Below are 17,949 nucleotides of genomic sequence, written 5' to 3' on the forward strand. Positions count from 1 at the left end.
AAAGCGTGGGGGAGGTGCCAGATGGGCGTCCAGGGCCAACACGCATGTTCTATCTAATGGGCCATTGACCTTATCTGCCGAGCCATGTCGGTTATGCCCATACGTTTCGAATTCTACTGCAATGGCGGCGAGAAAACATTACGCTTTATGCACGACATTCCGCAGGACCTTGTTCGTCAAAGCCAATTGAGCGGAGGCGGAAGTGCATACGATGATTGGATTGTGGCTACAGTGGCGCCCATCGTGAAGGCACGGGTTCAGGCTTGCCGAGATGCATCGGGCGCATCGTGCGAAAGTTGTGGATCCAGAGCAACAGATGTTCTGCAACACACAATGTCCTGGCTGCATAGAGTGAGCGACCCGGCCATTGGGGTTTACGTCTGTGCGGTGTGTGAGCAGGGAGCGTGCGAGATGGCGATCCGACAAGAATTGGGGGATATCATGGGAGAGATCAGGCGAGATGCCAACAATGGCGCGGGTCTCTGTAGGGAGGGTCTATTTTGTAAAGTTTGTGGGAAGGTGACGGGGGTGAAGAAGTGTGGAGGATGTTTAACAGTGGCCTATTGTAACAGGGAGCACCAGAGGGCGGATTGGAAGATTCACAAAACGGTTTGCAAGCGGTATACGCCATAGTCGGGCAGCGGAATGTAGCAGATTGCCCGTCACGACAAAGGCCCGTGGTACGAGTGAACACGGCCGGTCATGAAAAACCACTGGTTTGCCCACTCGGACGCGTTTATCTGCTGATTGTACAAGGAGATGTTGGGGCTGAAGAAGATGTACGGCGAGAGGGGTTCAGCGTCTCGTAGGAAAGGGGCGTACTCTGGCGCGGACAGCCACGGGGGGCCCGGAAGTTGGATCTTGGCGAGGGTTTCGGCGTTGAGTCCCTTCACGTGATGGTCGTCTGGGTAGGCGAATCTGTTTGGGACAGCGGCAGGCTGAACAAAGGCCATCATGAACATGTCTCCTCCGACATACTTCTGGCTTTCCAAGAGTTTCCGTCCGAGGACGGCCGTGTTCTGATCATGGTAAGTGGCAGCCATTGTATGAAACGGCGCGCGGTGACTCTGTTGGAAGGCATGATGCGGCTGGTGGTCAACGTCTTTAAGGGTAGGCGGTACAGCGGGAAGCGAAGAGCTAGAAGGCGAGAGCGCAGTGGCGAGAGCGTTTGCTCAGGTCGATAAAAGGGCGGTGGAGGATTTGGGGAAGTGTCTCACCAGGGAGTTGCATGCAGCATGGGTGTCTTGTCTTTGGCTTTGGTTGAGAGGCGACCGACGCTGCCAATGGCAATTGCCGTCTCGTAATGGAAGAAGGTCCAAGGCGAACGTTGCTTTTGCCATGTGACCGGTCGGCACCGAGACATATCTTCAATGGTAGATGATCCGGGGTTTGCTGGAGTGCCAGTGGATGTCGGGTCAGCCACGCTCAAGGGTATGCGGGGAAGTGTAGATAAAGGCATGTGGTTGGGACGGCGCTGATTGTGGACGCCTCCTGTCCATGTTCTTGAGCAGCCAGGAAGCTTCGGGGAGTAAGCGGCATACCTCGACCATGGATGATTCCAGCAGGCCATTGCTGCCGAAGGAGGCAGGTCCGTTCCGACGCGTCAGACCGAACGGGCCAGTGGTAGGTAGCCTGCAATTGCAAACGATATCGTTTCATGACGAAACAGAGGCCGTGAAATGTGCCTTCCACAGGGCTGCGGGGGCGGCAAACGGAGCGGAGGGAGGCAGTGGCCTTCAGCTGCCCCGGTCAGGGGCTGAGGCCGGCTCGGCATTGTCGAGCGCAACAGCGGGTGAGCCTGGGTCAACCCGTGCTTCGAACACGTTTCGACGCATCGAACCGAAGGCTGCAGCGCAGGGGATTTCTTTCCAAGACGAAACGGCGGCATTGAAACAAGCATATGGGGTGGCGCAGTGGAACAAAGCCTTTCAGGAGAAGACAGGGGCCGTGGCAACAGCCTATGGCAGAGCGCGATTGCCACCGCCGGCGCCAGGCGGTGTTTGGTCGCGATTCAGACTTGTATAGACGCGTTTGCCGTTCAAGTCGACGAAGCCGGCACCAGGCACGGGGGCGGGGCCACAACCCCGGCCGGCTCCACATGGGAGGCCGAAGACACGAACGAGCTCCGAGGTGCGGCAACGGGGAGAGTACCTGCATGGCATGCGGCCGATCCAGCCAAGCGAAAGGCTGCCCGAGGAGGGTTGGACGTCTCGTAGCGTTGCAGGAGGGACCGTGGGAGGCGCCATATCGCGAATTCCGATAACTAGAAGCAGGCAGCCGATAATCAAGGCGAAAGGCTCCAGCGGAGGTGTGACTCCGAGCGGCGAGAGCGGCCGAATGGAGGTGCAGGGCACACGACCGGTTAGGGGAATGCAGAAGGCAGTCCTGAAGAACATTCGGGCAAGAGAAGGAGGCGATACTTTTGGCAGTCATATGGAGGTAGTGGATCCGCAGGCGCCGCAGCCACTGCAAGAGCAAAGGGTTAGAGCTCTCGGCCTCCAACGATCAGTTGACGATGATGCAGGTGTGGCACGGGCGTCAATAACAACAAGGAATAAGCGGAAGCGGGTTCGCAGACCCGATTGGAACGAGTCGTCGGCTAAGCGAAGTCGAACAGCCCTCCGAGAACCGAGAAACTGCGATGGAGCAAGCAAACGATCTTGCGGAAGCCTTGAAGGCCCTCGATGACGAGTTCGCCTTGAGAAAGAGACTTTCAGACGAGCAGGAGTGGTGCACCCCCATCTCGCTGGAGACGAAGATATCGACGGTTCGTGCCTTCTACAACGCGTTCCACGACAAAAGCACGCTATCGATACGGACCTGCGCGATATGTTACCGGAAATGGGCCGAACAAGAGCTGTGGAAGCTGAGTTGGGACGAGTGGCTAGGGAGCCGCGTGCCTATGGACGGCACGTCCCCATTCGGCTGTAGCGATTGTTTCCCTCAAGGGATGCCTGTCTCGGCGTGTGCGGAGTGCGTCCGATGCCTGGGCCGGGATGTGTTGTCGCCGGCAGCACAGCTCCACAGACGCCTTAGTTGTGAGCACATGTTCCCGGAAGAGTTGAAGGGACTGACGCCAATGGAGGAGAAGCTGATCGGGCTGAACTCGTGCTACGGGTTCTTCGCCACGTACACCATACCGGGCAGCAAGAAACAGACGGCCTTTACGTGCAGCTGTCGCGGTGCCCGACGCTGGACGGAATCATGCTCGTGTCGAGGGCGAGAGAGAGGGACCTCATCGGAAACAGAGTCCCCGGGGAGATGAGCGCGGCGCAAGGAAGACTCGAGGAGCTCAGCGCGAAGACGGTAAGAGAAGCGGCTAGCTGGCTGGGCGAGACGGGCGGATGAGAGGGAGGTGGCGGTGATGGACAGGGCAGGAAGATGTGAGGGGCTAAAGGCAAAAATGGAGGGGTTGACTTCAAGGGTTGGCGAACCGGGAGGCGCGGGGAGCCCCCGGAGGGCTAGCGCGGGAGGGCGAGCACCAACGAAAGCGAGCGGAGCGGGCCAACAGGAGAGGCGGAAAGCGAGGGGGGGAAAGAGGGCCGCGGGTGGGGCATAAAACCTCTCGGAACTACGTTCCTCAAGGCATACGTCTACCTACTCTCCGTGTAGAAGCACGCGCGCGCTTCCGGTGCTTCTCTCACACCCAGACGAAAGCACTTGTGACGCCGCAGAGTTTCTTCAACAAACAAAACAGAACAAGACACGCAGAACAGGGGCAACGACGACGCACCCTAGCCAGCCTTGCCAGCCCTGTTGTTATTCCATTTAGGGGGGTGGGCGGGCGGATGATGCAATGGATTGGGCCAATCCGGTGCGGCGGCGGGACCAACACTCGATGAGTCTCCGGCGACCCGCCCCCACTTACACGCAGCGGGAGCAGCAAGCATTGCACTGCGCTGCACTGCGCAGCTTGAACCCCAGGGGCTGGGACTGGGTGGGAACTGGGGCTGGGACCTGGGACCTGGGGGAGGGGGAGGAGGAGGGGCGCCACAACGGCACGATGATGTGATGTCGTTGAGGGGGGGTGGTCGTTTTCGGTGTAAGTTGTGGACGTACGAGCTGCCCTCTCCGACTTGCCGTCCCTCTCACTTCCTCTTACTCTCCTGCCTGTCTGTCTGTCTGTCTCTCTCCCTGACGCTCCAGCCGCTCGTTGCCGCTCTCACACGTACATGCGAAATACCGTCCTCGACTCCTGCGGCTCAAGTTTTGTGCTGCCTGCCTGCCTGCCCGTCCGCCCGCCCCGCCTGTCGAACGAACTGCAAGTGCTCGCCGCTTGCCGCCCATGCAAGCCAACATCTGGTATCCATCAATCCGTGGAGAATTCGAGAGCACACCCCATCAGGGATCGATCCAAGAGGCGTAGGCGAAATGCAATGCGGGCGGCGTCCCTCCTTCATTTCCCTTTTGCGCCGACGCGAACGGCGCTACTTGCCGCCGCCGCGGTGGACTGGCTGGAGGAGGAGCGCCCCAAGTTGAGGGATGCGATCGCTGCTCAGTGACGTGCGTGCTCAGGCTCGGCAGATGCCGCCGCTTCGTTGGGTCATGACTGCCTGGCCAGTTCCTTGAGCTGCCTTGTGCTGCTACTCTGTAAGAGCAACTGTCTTGTTGCTGATGTCAATTTTCCGGGCGGAGTGACTGACTGACTGTACGGGATGCGACAACGCGCTCGGGCCGAGCTGTCTGTCTGGTCCGGTCTCAGCCTACGAAGTACTGATGATAACGTCCAATGTATACATGTTGTCGACCCTCCGGTCGCCATAAGGCACGCAGGCACTGGCGTCGACATGAGCAGCCGAGCCCCGATCATCCACTTTGCAACCGCTGCCCACCGCCCCCAATGCTGGACTCAGACGCCGCGGCGGCGAGTACTCACCCGGTGCCCAATCCGCCTCCCTCCCTCTCCGTCAACTCCCAACATGAGCACCAGGGCGCTTCGCCATACACGAGGCCAGACGAGACGAGGCGGAGCGGGCCTCTACACCAAAACGCACATGTACTGTAACTAGTAACGTTAGTAGCCTCATCTAGATCCATCCATCCAGCCATCCACGGGAGTGCGTGCGTGGTAGCTCCTTCAGCGTCAAGTCCCCTTTCTTCCAACGTAACCGGGCGGTCCCCAAAAGCCCTGCGCTGTGTCCCACACGCCCACAGCTCCTCCTCCCAACATACTTGTGTGTGTTTGAGACTCGTTCCCGCCCTCGACGCTTCTTTTTTGTATAACCGCCCGCCATTTCCCCTCGCGCGCGCCCAGGCCCCGTTAGTTTAGCCGCCCGCCCCGTCCCGTCCCCCTCTGCGCCAATATCAGCGACCCATTCCGCGCAGACTCGCCTCTCTGGGAACGGCTGTCCGTTTCACTTCCTCTTTTGTCGCCGGGGCGTCTGTTTCATCGCCCGCAACAGCCGCCGGGAGACAATATAGAATTATACTAAGAGGGGGGGGTGTGGGGTGGGTTTGGGAGGGCGGAAGGAAGCTTGCCATCGACAACAACCATGAGCAGGAGCGCACCAGGCCAGACCACACCAGATGGGTGAGCAGCAGCAGCTTCGTCGCAGACTGGGAACAGCACCAGCGTCTTTTCCGCATTGAACTGTGTTTCGCTTCTTGCGTTTGCTTTTGCTTCCCAAAACGTACGCAGACACACACACACGCCAGACCAGACGTTTATCCTCAACCGGGGGACATTGATAGCCGCCCAAGCGCCCAGCGAACCCACATCACTCGCTCGTCGCTCGCGCGCGCGCGCACGCACGCCTTTCCACAAGAGACCGGAGAGAAAGAAGACAAGACATTGATCCGAGGGGGGGGGGGGGGCTTGGTGGCACTCACTCTTGCAAACATACTTACCTACTCCCCGTCGACTCTGCTGCCACATCAACTTAAAACACGTCCATGTCCATCTGGGAACAATCCCCTTCTTCCCGCGGCCCGTCAGGTCTCCTCTCACTCAGCTCCAGTCGTTTTTTTCCTCTTTCATTTCATTTCTTCCGTTCCTCTGAAGCTCCACTCTTGTTTTTCCCTTTCTCGTCTCCGTCGCCCGTTTCCTTTTCGTACCTCGTCGCCCGCTCCAACTCGAGGCACCAGACGCCGGGCCTTGGGCCACATCTTGACCAACACAAGAGTGTGACCACACACAGAGCTTGCTTAATCCGACCCTTTTTTTACTCACTCTCGCTCCCACTCTCTCTCTCTCTCCCGTATTCGTGTCTCGTCCTTGGGCGCAACAGCACAGTTACTTGGTCCGGCCCAGAGTCACCAGACCATTGAAGCACCACATATCAGCCCAGTGCCTTAATCGATAATCCCTCTACTTACTTATCCTCGACGACGACAACGGCGACGACGACTGTTCGACCGCGAGCCGGCCTTCGGTCAAACAAACACGATCCAATACCGGCTGCCCAATACTCTCTCCCCTTCCTCTCCCGTCTACCACCAACCCGAATACCAGACAGACCGCTCACCTCCCATTCTCACACACCACTCTCTCTTTCCCCCTCCTCCTCCTCCTCCGCCATCGACATGCCCAAACACAGCCGCAGCGCCAGCGGGCACCCCTCGCATTACGCCCAGATGGCCTCATCGGGCCTCCCCTCGCCTCTCTACGGCCAACAACGCGTCCCCATCCCCGCGAGCTACTACACCATCCCCGGGGCACCACCGCCCTCGTCATCGTCATCCATGTCACAGCAGCAGCTCGCCTCCCAGCAGCAGCAGCCGCAATCCCAAGCCTCATACGACGCCGCCATCGCCGCCGCCGCCGTCGCCGCATCCTCCTACGCCACCACCGCCGATCCATCTACCGCCGCCGGCACCACCACCACCACCACCATCACGGCCATCCCGCCGGGCCAGCACCGCCCCAGCTCCGGCGCGTGGTCCCCGCAGGACGACAACCAGCTCGTGGCGGCGCGCATGCAGGGGCTCAACTGGGGCCAGATCAAGGACACGCACTTCCCGGCCAAGACGGCCAACGCGTGCCGCAAGCGCCACGAGCGCCTCATGGAGCGCAAGGGCGCCGACGACTGGGACGGCCGCAAGCTGCAGCGCCTGGCCAAGGAGTACATGGGGATGCGCCGCGAGATCTGGAGCGGGCTGGCGGCGCGCACCGGCGAGAAGTGGAACGTGGTAGAGCAAAAGGTGTGTGTGTGTTCAAGGTGTCTTCTCTTTACCGTCTTTTTTACCTGATGGCTCCATGTCATGTTGTCCGTCTCATCTGTCATCTCATCCGCTGCAACACTTTGGGGTTGCAGCGCAGTCGTCACTTACACGGGCTACATACACTATGCATATCCCAGTCTCACACGTCCCCCCCTTTCGATGCCTCTTAGCACTTCCCCTTGCCCCTTTTACCTTTCCATAGCGGCTACCTAAACCCCTATCCCTATATGCAAAGTCCTTTTCTTCTACGCCAGAGACACCCAGCTGATAAATACGCACCAGTGCATGTCCAACGGCCTCAAGAACCTCCAGAGCGCTGCCCGCGCCGCCTCGCGCCGCGACCGCCTCGAGACGGGCGGCGGCGGTGGCTCCGCGCACTCAGTCACAGGGTATGACGACGACAGCGGCATTTCCGGCATCGGCCTGACCCCCGTTGATGAACTAGACGCCCCCTACGGCAGCCCTGACGCGACGACCGCCACCAGCTCCTCGTCGGCCTCGTCGTACGGCGGCCTGACGCCTTCGCACTATCTCCAGCATGCGCACGCACACGCCGCTCAGCAACAGCAACAGCAACATCATCAACAACAACAACAACAACATGCGCACCATCACCAGCATCATCACCAGCATCACCAGCACCACCACCAGCACAGACACGCGCAGCACGCGCACCAGCAGTATCAGCAGCACCTCCAGCCCTCCTCGTACGGCGCCGGCGTCTCTGTCTCGACGTATGCGCCCGCCGCCTACGGGCACGGGTACTCGTCGAGCGTGTCGTCGACGGCGAGCCGCGCGCCGCGCTACGGCACCAGCGAGGGGAGCAGCCCCTACATGGACGCCGAGCGGCTGTCGGGCGACATGGGCATCGGAGCCGTCATGAACCACCGGTCGGGCGGCCGGGGATAGTACGCTGCGTCTCCTATCCTCCACATGCAATATTCACATAAATTCCCTCCCCCTACGCTCCTCCTTGCTTATCATCGATCTCGAACGAAAGCTCTCATGGGCCCGAAAATCCCTTACCTTCATTTTTTTCCCCCTCCTCTCATCAAATCTGTCACGGACGACATACCCGCCCCGTTTACTTTCAGACGGGCCGTCGTCACTCCTTTGTTGTTGTTGTTGTTGCTGTTGTTGTAGCGGCATGGGACAGGACTAGAGCGAGAAAAATGTCTGGTCCCCGGCGTTTGTTTGGCAGGAGTTTGCAGGGCGTTTGTTTAGTGTTGTTCATTCGTGATGCGTACGTACGCGCGGCTTGCTTGGTTTGGAGCACGGGGCGGAGCAGCGGAGCACACGACCCAAATAGCCATGACCTGATGTCCTAGTTCTTTCTTCCTTTGCCTTTTACTTTTTCTTCTTATGCGTTTGCCGTTTACCATCGAATGTCGTCGCGTTTCTGGAACGGAACGGAACGGATCGGTCTGGTCGCATGATAATGGTATACTACGTGGGGGTCCGCGGCCAAATGTCATGTCATGTCATGGGGGGTCCGTCCAGCAGCGCCGGTTGCTTGTTTGTTTGTTTGTTGTGCTTTTTGTATGATACAGGATAGACGAGGCGGGGTTGGCTGGCAGGCATAGCGGGGGAAACAAAAGACAAATGAATCGAGGTACATAGGCAGGCAGGAGGAGGAGGCCTGTACTGCGCGTATCGCGAGCTCTAGATCTTGTCTGTGTTCTACATTTCGTACATGCCTTCATGCGGTGTAAGTAAAAGTACATGCGACGGGGGTGTCGTCGCTACGAGGTGGATGAGCGGACTGTGGGCCAACGTCTATCCCATCTGACGGCGTCGATGCCTGTATCCCATCCAGCGGCATCAATGCCTATATCCCATCCAACGGCGCCAATGCCCCCTAACCCCATCTAGCGATATCACTGCCTCAAACCCATGCGACAGCGTCCGACTCTACCGCTTCGCGGCCACCTTGGCCGCCGTCATGCTCGCCATCTCCTCCAGCTCCTCGTCCTCCCACACGCCCTCGTCTTCGTCGCCAAAGGCGCCCCTCCACGCCCTGCTCCACATGCCCTTCTTGTGCAGCAGCGCGAGGATCATGACGGCCGGCAGGTGCCAGACGCTCGCCCAAAACAGCCCCCGCGCGCTCCCGTTGTGGCCCTCGAACCGCCAGAAGCGCACCGCCTCGCGCACCAGCCACAGGTTGACGGGCAGGCTCGTCGCGGCAAAGGACCACTCGGTGACGCCCGCGGCGCACAGCCCGAGGCAGATGGGGATGAAGACGATGCTGTAGCGCAGGGCGACGCGGGCGTTGCGCCCCGGGTTGGTCCACGCCAGCATGCGCAGCCCCGCCGCCTTGTACTCCTCGCGGATGCCCCAGCTGAGCGCCATGAAGTGCGGGAACTGCCAGGCGAAGAGCAAGCCGGCCAGGAGCCAGCCGCCAATCGACGAGCCGTCGCCGGCAAAGAGAAGCTCGCGCCACGAGCCGTCGTTGGTCGCCGCCTCGCCCGCCGCCGCGGCCCAGCCCATGAGCGGCGGGATCCCGCCCACGACGGCGCCGACCCAGGTGTTGAAGGCGGTGACGCCCTTGAGCGGCGTGTAGATGCCTGCATACAGGACGATATTGGAGAAGCCCAGGAAAGACACCGTGGGGTTGACGCCAAAGTACAGAGCGCCGACGCCCGTCGCGCCGGCGAGGACGGCGAAGAGGGCGGCGCCGGCGGGCGAGATGAGCCTCCTGACCAGCGGGCGGTTCCGCGTCCGCGACATCTTGGCGTCGGTCGACGGTTCGTAGAGCATGTTGAGGGCGTTTGCGCTCGCGGAGCACAGCGTGGTGCCGGTGGTGAGGAAGAGCAGCGTCAACGGGCTCAGGCTCGGCGTCTCGGTCATGGTCGGCATGAGCATCTCGGGTACGGGGTACAGCGCGTACGGCGCCATGGCCGTGAGGACGACGAGGGCCGTCAGGCGGGGCTTGGAGAGGGAGAGCAGCGTGGAGAGGATGCGGCGGGCTGAGTGGGCGGGCTGCGCGGCGGCGACGTTGGTGAGGGTCGACGAGGCATTGGCGGGTAGGGTGCCGTCGGGGACGTCTCCGTTGGCGAGCGCCTGCTTGCGCGCCTGCCGACGGCGGTGGGGAGGGAGGTCAGCGAGCGATTGGGGCGTCTGCGACATGGCGGCAGAGGATGGCGGCGCAGCCGGGGCCGTCGAGGTCGTTCGCGGCCTATGGTTCGCGACGAGGGATTCGAGGCAGGCGGAGCGCTCAAAGATGCGGTTGGAGAGGAAGAAGCCCGCTTGGGACGATGGCGCCAGGACAGCGGCAGCGGCGGCGGCGGCCCGGGGAGCCCGCGGGGCGGCGGTCGAGGAAAGCCATCGCGGCGAGGGGAGTCGAGGCGGCGCGAGGGAGCGAAACTCGGCGCGGGCTGCGACTCGAAGTGGTGGTGATGGCCGCATCATCGCCGGCTGGGCTCAAGCATGGCGTCGCGGCGCTGGTGCACACGCTGCGTCCGGTGACTTGCAAGGGCGTGGGCGGGTGCGGCTCCGCGGTGATGACGGATGTTGGTTGTGGTGTTGTTGCACAGTAAGTTTTGGTCATCAGGATCGAGGCGACACGTGGGGCATCATGTGATATACGACTACCCTATACCATGGGGTGTGTGACCTACGAAGGATATAAGGTCCTGTCCTGAAATGCGCGATGCAGGATGACTATGCCTGGCCGTATGGGCCTTTGCGAGAGATTGGTTGAAAAACCCATTTCTGCAAAGGCCGTCATTGAGCGTAATGTGTTGGTATCCGACATTGATTGAGCTTCAACACCAAAAGGAGACGTTGAGGTCCAAGCCGTCGGTCATTACATCAGTTCAGAATATAAAAGACGGGAAAAAAGCCAAAAAAAACCCCGGGAAGAGAAAACGTTATTGAGAATGGTGTTGGGGGGCTGATCATTAATTGATGCGATCCGGAAGGCGATGATGTAACGACTTGACCAGACCCTCGGAGGTACCAGAATGCATGTATCAGGACATGCAGTTGCTATGCCATGATCGGAGCGGAAACATCTCAAAACAGACGAGGGCGTAGCGGTCAGCATTAGCTTTCTCATTGGAGACCGGAAATAAATGTAGTCGGGTCCTTGCACATGAGCTTGCGTGATGGTTCTCATTTTACTCATACGTTAGTGGACGTGGTGACACCAGACCAGGCGGCACATGCATCCGACTGAAGATGGAGAGGAGACGTGCATGAAGAAGAAACTCGGTGAGTGAATAAGGGAAACTTGGTGTCATCAGCGAATTGAATTCATCTCCTGATGTGGCTCACGTGCAGTCTCTGATTTCACCTTGCCCTCAGCATAAAAGCTTTCGCAGGAATACATACATGTAAGCCTGGCCAAGCCGCCTCAAGTCCACCAACTGTCGAAATGCACTTGGTGCGCATCTGGCGTCGGCACTTTTAAATTTGTGGCAACTAAAGAAGTACTAAAATACCAGCCGTTGATCCCAGCAGGGTTAGCACGTCTTCTCCCCCCCCCTGGTCAGACACCAACCGGCGCCCACTGGACGTGAGCATGCAAGCCACCAGACGCGGCGACCGCCAGCACGGAAAAGCTGCCCGCTCCGTCCAACCTCCCAACACGTCTCGCGCGCCGCAACTGCGTGCCGTGGATCAAAGTCGTGATGGCTCATGTTGGACGCACGGTGGCGCCTCCCTTCCCCAGCAGCACCCGCGCGCCCAACACAATTGAGCGATAATGCGCATGGCCACGCCGTCGGGCCCCCGCATTGAGATGGCCCGCTGAACTCGGTCTCGTTCCTTGCCTACCTGCCTGGTTGGCTGATTCCAAATGGCCAGCTCGTTCCGTCAGTGCCGACAGATGGCACAAGACATTCGTAGAGCGGGCGTTCCACAGGTCGTCGTACAGTACAGTATACACTACCTAAGTTAGTACCTTGATCCCGCCACCACGGGATACAGCTGTCCCGCCCGTTCACGGACATTGCGGACATTACGGAGCAGACTTATTTTACCCCTCCGGCTTGAAACCTGGACCCTCGAGCGCGTCTTCTTTTCCCACAGTGTGAAGCGCGGACCGGAAAGATTGGCAAACACCAGAAAGACAACCCAACCGCCCTGAGACGTCACCACGATGAGTCTGAGAATCTTGGTACGTCGTCCGGCTTCCTCCCTCCCGCACTGGACCCTGATCCATTCCTGCTGCTGCTGCTGCTGCTGCTGCTAACTGAACATGCTGCTAACCGGACATGCCTCTGTAGCCCGTCATCGCGTTGGCCGCGCTGGGCGTCTTCGTGTACGACCGCAGCCGCATCGTCAGCTTCATGTGGAACAACTCGCCCGACAAGCTCGCGCGCGTCAACACGTTTGGGAGCCACAGCGTCAAGTTTGCGGACCGGATCCGCAGCTGCGAGGACTTTTTGCTGGTCGAGGACCGGGGCGTGGCCATTGTGGCGTGCGATGCCGGGCGGGAGCGGTGGAACACGGTCATAGTGAGTTTGATATTGACTCGACCTCGAGTTATCAATGACGGATATGTGCGCTTCGTCGCCGTCGATGGACGCCGAACTGACATCCATGGAACTCCACCACCAGGGCTTGAACGTGCCGGGCCGCCCCGTGTCCAGCGCCGAGCTCTACCTCTACGACTACAAGGACGCCTCGCTGCCCGACGCCGAGGCCCTGCAGCGCGTCTCGCTCGTCGGCTTCCCCGGCGGCGATGACGACGGCGCCGACTTCCACACGCTGGGCTTCGCCTACGACGAGCAGACGTCGACGCTGTACGTGTCCAACCACGCCAGGGCGGGCTCGCGCATCGAGGTCTTCGCGCTCGACCTGGACGCGCGCACGGCGACGCACCGCGCCACGCTGCGGCACCCGCTGCTCCACGGGCCCAACGCCCTCGTGCTGCTCGGCCCGGGCGAGCTGCTCGTCACCAACGACCACCGCTTCCCCGCGCGGGACTACCGGCTGCTGGCCCAGGTGGAGACGTATCTGGGGACCCCGACGGGCACCGTCGTGCACGTGAAGCTTGATGTCGCGCCTTTGCCCAACAACAAGAACAAGAACAAGGGCAGCAGCAGCACGTACGAGATTCGCGATGCCCGCGTCCTTGCGCACGTGCCGTTTGCCAACGGCTTGGAGCTGCTCAACCGCAGCACCGTGGCCGTGGCGTCGACGAGCCGCGCGGCCGTGTACCTGTTTACCCTCAGCGGCCGTGACGACGACGACGATGAGAAGAAGCAGCAAACTACGAGTAGCAGCAGCAGCAGCAGCAAGAACAACAAGGACAGTGGCAAGCGAGACAAGCTCAAGATGAAGTACAAGACGCAGATCCGCACCCCCTTCCACCCGGACAACCTCTCGCTAACGGCCGACGGGCGGCTGCTCATCGCGGGCCACCCACACACGCCGAGCCTGGAGCGCTTCGCGGCGACGCGGTACGTGTGCAACGACGCGGCGGAGCTGGCCCTCGCGTCGGACGAGACGAGGCGGTACTGCGCCGACGGCAGCAGCAGCACGACGCCGTCGTGGGCGGCGGAGTGGACCGAGGCGAGGGGCCTGCGCAGCCTGTACGCGGGCGTCGAGTATCCGTCGAGCGCGACGGCGGCGTGGGACGTGGAGCGCGGGGTCGGCATCGTGGCCGGGCTGTATGCCAAGGGGTTGCTGGTGTGGAGGGACTGATGGGCCGGGGAGTCAATGGCTGGGTTATGTTTGTATGTGGACGGAGAGGGATGGTGGTGAGAGGGATGATGGATGATGGATGATTGCGTTGGAGGACTTCATTCTGAAAATAAGTATGAAGTAATCGTGGTGGTGGGTGTGGCTAGAGATATGCCATCGTCAAGTGCTTCTCCCCGTGTCTGGTGATGGGGGATATTGATGGATGGAGTCGACATGCATACATAATGTGGCGCCGCCGGCACTCAGTGTTGGTGGCCCCGAGAGGGCGAGCTCATTCATGTTGGGGCGAGGGTGACCCTCCTCGGTGACCAGCGTCTCTCCGCATGGACCCGACTAACGTCCATGAGGACGCTTCCATCATAAGCACAAACCCGGGCATCGTACTGAATCCGTCAACGCGACTCCACATGCAACATCTGAAGCCTCATTATAACGCACCACCACGCCAAGCAGCACTTGCATTGCGCTGCTGCAGAATCAAATGCCCGCCTCTCTGCTTGACCTTCTCCGAGGCGCCAGCCAGGTCGACTGCGACACCCTCGACAGTCAAGGTGCCTCCCTCCTCCATTCATTGACGTTCCCATCATGTTCCCTAGTCTAGCCTCAACTCCATGCGTTGGCTGCACTGCTCAGGGGCTGACCGCACGTCTCGTCGCATCACCGTTCAAGTCGCCCAAGAGCTGGGCCCGTTTGTCGACTGCACCTCCAACCAGGTAAACGGCGACCTCACCTGCCTCCTCCATGTACCGCTCGTAACATGTACTTGCTCGATGAATACCACCAGCTTGAATCTCCATGTCTGTTTGGGCCCCGAGCTGACTTTCTGTTCCCACCACAGGCAATCGCCTTCTTCGAACTCTCGCGGCCCGCATCCGGTGGCGATGGCGGCGCGCAGCTCCATCACGCCGCCTTGATACGGGAAGCCCTCGATGACGCAGGCGGCAAGCTGAAGCACCTGCGAGATGGCCTGCCGCTGGAAGAGTTTGTCGTCGAAGTTCTTGTAAGACTTTTGTCTCCTCCAGCCCGTGTTCGCAAGCCGACGCAAGTCTGGTCGGACGGCTCGACTACTAGCAAACAGACTGACATGAATGCTCACCATCATCGAATGCATCCATGTAGATGGTCAAGCTGCAGCTGCGCATCGCGCCCAGCGTGACGGGCTACCTCCACGTCCAGACGAATCCCAAGCTGTCGTTTTGCACGGCCGGCACGATCAGCAACGCAAAGCGCAAGTCTTCACGTCCACTCTACTGTCTTCATGAGTACATGCACTATCTTTATGAGTAGCGGGGCATCCTGGTCTGCTGCAGCACCGGAAAACTGACCGATATTTCGCGTGTCCGTGCAGGCATCGTGGCCATCTTCAACGCCCTCGCTCCGGACTTGATTCCCCGCCGTCGCGTCTGCATCAAGATCCCCGCCACGTGGGAGGGCCTGCAGGCGTGCCGCGCCCTCGAGGCTGAGGAGGCCGAGGAGGAGGAGCAAGGCATCGCCACGCTCGCGACCACCATGTTTTGCATGGAGCAGGCCGTCCTGGCCGCCGACGCGGGGTGCACGTACATTGCGCCCTACATCAACGAGCTCAAGGTGCATTTCGAAAAGGGGTACGCTCGACTCTCCCCCTTTCTCCCTCCCCCCCTTTCAAGTCTCCCCCAGTCAGACCCGTTCCCTTGGAGCTGTCGAGAGTTTCTTCTACACTCGCGTGTCCGTGGTCTGACCATGTGTGTGACCTGGACAGGTACGTCGATGCGAACAAGGCCTTTGCCTTTTGCCGCGAGGCGCAGGCATACTACGTCGCGCGCGGCCACCGCACGCGCGTGCTCGCCGCGTCGCTGACCTCGGTGGACGAGGTGATGCAGCTGGCGGGCGTGCAGCACGTCACCGTCGCGCCGGGGCTGCTGCGCGAGCTGGCGGCCCGCGATGCGGCGTCGTCAACCTGGGACGGCGGCAGCAGCAGCAGCAGCAGGCTGGGTGAATACTTTGCGCAAGGACAACCAGTGCGAGAGGACATGGAGGCGTCCTGGGAGGGCGTGGGGTACGACGGGTTGGTGAGGGATGAGGGCGCGTGGAGGCTGGCGTTTGCGAGGAGTGGGTTTGGTGCGAGCGAGGGCAAGATTGTGCAGGCTGTGAATTACTTTTGCGAGTTTCAGGAGGAGCTGGAGGAGCTGGTTAGGGGGCGGTGCTGAGAATTGAAGGGGGTTCGCCGTGGGAACAGAAAGTGATGAAAGTGATGGCGGTTGAATTTCGAAATCGCTTCATCTTGTGCCTGATGGACGATAGCAGGGGAATCCCTCACTGCCTCGTGACATACAAATGTCCTCTCGCGTGAACATGTCGTGGCATCAATATACACACACAATGCCTCCACTGTGAACAAGTTTCCAACCCCGTCAATGATTCAATGCCTACTAAATCCTCGCCTGCTCCGGCTTCTTCACCTCGACAATCATCTTGCCCATGTTGACGCCCCTATACAGGTCCACCAGGGCGCGCTCCGCGACCTCGAGCCCGCCAGGGACGACGTGCTCGGCCTTTTTGAGGCGGCCGTCGGCGAGCCAGGCGGCGAGCTCGCGGCGGGCGCGCGGGTAGTCGGCGGCGTGGTCGAAGACGATGAAGCCCTGCATGCGGATGCGCATGGTGATGATCTTGGAGAAGTTGCGCGGCCCCTGCGGGGTGGAGGTGTTGTACTGGCTGATGAGGCCGCACTCGACGAAGCGGGCGTGCTCTTTGGCCCGGCCGAGGGCCATGTCGAGGATCTTGCCGCCGACTGTGAATGCCAGCCCACCAGATAAGACGTCAGTTGCTTTGTTCAACATATAAAATGACCCCTCGTGGGAGTAAGGGGGCTGAGGCTGGGGTGAAGCAGCGTGTCCCATGAGACGAGTTCAAGGGGGTGAAAGGGAGAGAGGGAGAGAGTATATTCGCACCATTATCAAAGTAGACGTCAATATACGACTTGGTCTCCTCGCGGAACCGCCTCTCAAAGTCCTCAGCCTTGTAGTTGAGCGCCACGTCGAACCCCAGCTCCTCCTCGAGCCAGCGACACTTGCTGTCCTCGCCGCACACGCCGACGACGCGCGCGCCCGCAATCTTGGCGATCTGCCCCGCGACGCTTCCCGTGGCGCCCGCCGCGCCCGACACCACGACCAGCTCGCCCGGCCGGGGCGCCGCGATGTTGGCCATGCCGACCCACGCGGTCAGGCTCGTCACGCCCAGCGACGAGAGCATGTCGACGGGCGAGGAGAGACCGGGGAAGTGCGACGCGGGCTCAAAGTCGGGCTCGCGCAGGATCGCGTACTCGGTCCAGCCGGCCGTGGAGGCGGACACGTAGTCCCCCAGGCGGGCCTTGGGGGTGCGCGAGGCGAGGACGCGGCAGGCGGCGAGGCCGCGCATCTTTTCGCCAATCTTGACGGGCGGGACGTACGAGCGGGCGTCTATATTTTTCATGAACCGTGTCATACCACTTGACCGTCAGTAAAGGTTCCGTCATTATTACACAGATGAGAATGATGCCAAATTTTTTTTTTATTTTTATTTTTTTATTTTTATTTTTTGTTTTTTGATCCCCAAGTATGATGCATCATGGGAGTCATTGATGGGACGTATCAAGTCTTAGGCGAGCGAAGCGAGGACAGAAAAAAACGTACCGCTCAGCCAGCCGCGCATGGCCGGGTCCAGCGACAGGTACAGCACCTCGACAAGGACTTGTCCGTCCTTTAGGTCCTCGGCCGTAGGCGCCGGCGCCGTGACGTGCTTGAAGGTGCGGCCGGGGATGATGTCGTCGACGGGGCGCTCGGCCAGCACGACGGAGAGGTTCTGGCGAGCCATGGTCAATGGGCCCTTGTAATTTAGAGCAATTGAATAGGGAAAAAACTGGCAGTGAACGACTTTTGCTCTTGTGACTGCTTTTCGAATTTATGAGATCAAATGGAGTTGTGGGAGTTCATGCCGAGGTCATGATATGTGAAGTGACATTACTGTCAAGTCCGCCGCCTCCACAAAAGTCCAGTCCCGCGCGGAGATTCCATCGTTCGCAAGCCCAGCTTCGGCGGGGCCGACGGCGCCCCCCATCGTAGATGCCGAGGCTCGCCGGGTGCCACTGCCTACCGGGGCAACAAGTCCGATGCGCCATGCTTG

General features: G+C 60.3%; 6 protein-coding genes across 6 annotated transcripts; 3 read left to right on the forward strand and 3 right to left on the reverse strand.

Annotated features, from left to right (window-relative positions):
• Positions 1 to 662: 662 nt before the first annotated feature.
• Positions 663 to 1,043, reverse strand: JDV02_010589 (uncharacterized protein; the record flags this gene model as incomplete). Its single annotated transcript, XM_047992337.1, has 1 exon — positions 663 to 1,043. One exon carries the CDS (start codon positions 1,041 to 1,043, stop codon positions 663 to 665), a length of 381 nt encoding a protein of 126 aa, XP_047848351.1.
• A 5,479-nt stretch (positions 1,044 to 6,522) lies between these two features.
• JDV02_010590 (uncharacterized protein) lies at positions 6,523 to 8,727 on the forward strand (the record flags this gene model as incomplete). The annotated part of the gene is made up of 2 exons (XM_047992338.1): positions 6,523 to 7,140; positions 7,444 to 8,727. The coding sequence occupies 2 exons, from the start codon at positions 6,523 to 6,525 to the stop codon at positions 8,068 to 8,070; spliced, it is 1,245 nt and encodes a 414-aa protein (XP_047848352.1). The 3' UTR covers positions 8,071 to 8,727.
• Positions 8,728 to 8,744: 17 nt separating this feature from the next.
• COX10 (Heme o synthase) lies at positions 8,745 to 10,669 on the reverse strand. The gene has a single exon (XM_047992339.1). The coding sequence runs from the start codon at positions 10,567 to 10,569 to the stop codon at positions 9,073 to 9,075; it is 1,497 nt and encodes a 498-aa protein (XP_047848353.1). The 5' UTR covers positions 10,570 to 10,669; the 3' UTR covers positions 8,745 to 9,072.
• A 982-nt stretch (positions 10,670 to 11,651) lies between these two features.
• JDV02_010592 (uncharacterized protein) lies at positions 11,652 to 14,593 on the forward strand. The gene is made up of 2 exons (XM_047992340.1): positions 11,652 to 12,280; positions 12,390 to 14,593. Exon 2 carries the CDS (start codon positions 12,655 to 12,657, stop codon positions 13,810 to 13,812), a length of 1,158 nt encoding a protein of 385 aa, XP_047848354.1. The 5' UTR covers positions 11,652 to 12,280; positions 12,390 to 12,654; the 3' UTR covers positions 13,813 to 14,593.
• Positions 14,424 to 15,998, forward strand: JDV02_010593 (Transaldolase; the record flags this gene model as incomplete). Its single annotated transcript, XM_047992341.1, has 5 exons — positions 14,424 to 14,525; positions 14,651 to 14,812; positions 14,932 to 15,040; positions 15,161 to 15,416; positions 15,551 to 15,998. The coding sequence occupies 5 exons, from the start codon at positions 14,424 to 14,426 to the stop codon at positions 15,996 to 15,998; spliced, it is 1,077 nt and encodes a 358-aa protein (XP_047848355.1).
• Positions 15,999 to 16,044: 46 nt separating this feature from the next.
• On the reverse strand, positions 16,045 to 17,788 carry JDV02_010594 (uncharacterized protein). The gene is made up of 3 exons (XM_047992342.1): positions 17,460 to 17,788; positions 16,740 to 17,246; positions 16,045 to 16,579 (listed from the first exon to the last, which is right to left on the reverse strand). Exons 1-3 carry the CDS (start codon positions 17,638 to 17,640, stop codon positions 16,221 to 16,223), a joined length of 1,047 nt encoding a protein of 348 aa, XP_047848356.1. The 5' UTR covers positions 17,641 to 17,788; the 3' UTR covers positions 16,045 to 16,220.
• Positions 17,789 to 17,949: the final 161 nt, after the last annotated feature.

Source organism: Purpureocillium takamizusanense, chromosome 13 (genome assembly GCF_022605165.1).
Source record: "Purpureocillium takamizusanense chromosome 13, complete sequence".
Classification (NCBI taxonomy): domain Eukaryota; kingdom Fungi; phylum Ascomycota; class Sordariomycetes; order Hypocreales; family Ophiocordycipitaceae; genus Purpureocillium; species Purpureocillium takamizusanense.

Excerpts from the sequence above, each read along its gene's own strand:
- COX10 (XM_047992339.1), bottom strand. The coding sequence starts at position 10,569 with ATGATGCGGCCATCACCACCACTTCGAGTCGCAGCCCGCGCCGAGTTT.
- JDV02_010594 (XM_047992342.1), bottom strand. The coding sequence starts at position 17,640 with ATGGCTCGCCAGAACCTCTCCGTCGTGCTGGCCGAGCGCCCCGTCGAC. Across the intron at positions 17,247-17,459 it reads CATGCGCGGCTGGCTGAGCG|ACGCCCGCTCGTACGTCCCG; the intron begins GTACGTTTTTTT and ends TGAAAAATATAG. Across the intron at positions 16,580-16,739 it reads TGACGTCTACTTTGATAATG|TCGGCGGCAAGATCCTCGAC; the intron begins GTGCGAATATAC and ends TGGCATTCACAG.
- JDV02_010592 (XM_047992340.1), top strand. The coding sequence starts at position 12,655 with ATGACGGATATGTGCGCTTCGTCGCCGTCGATGGACGCCGAACTGACA.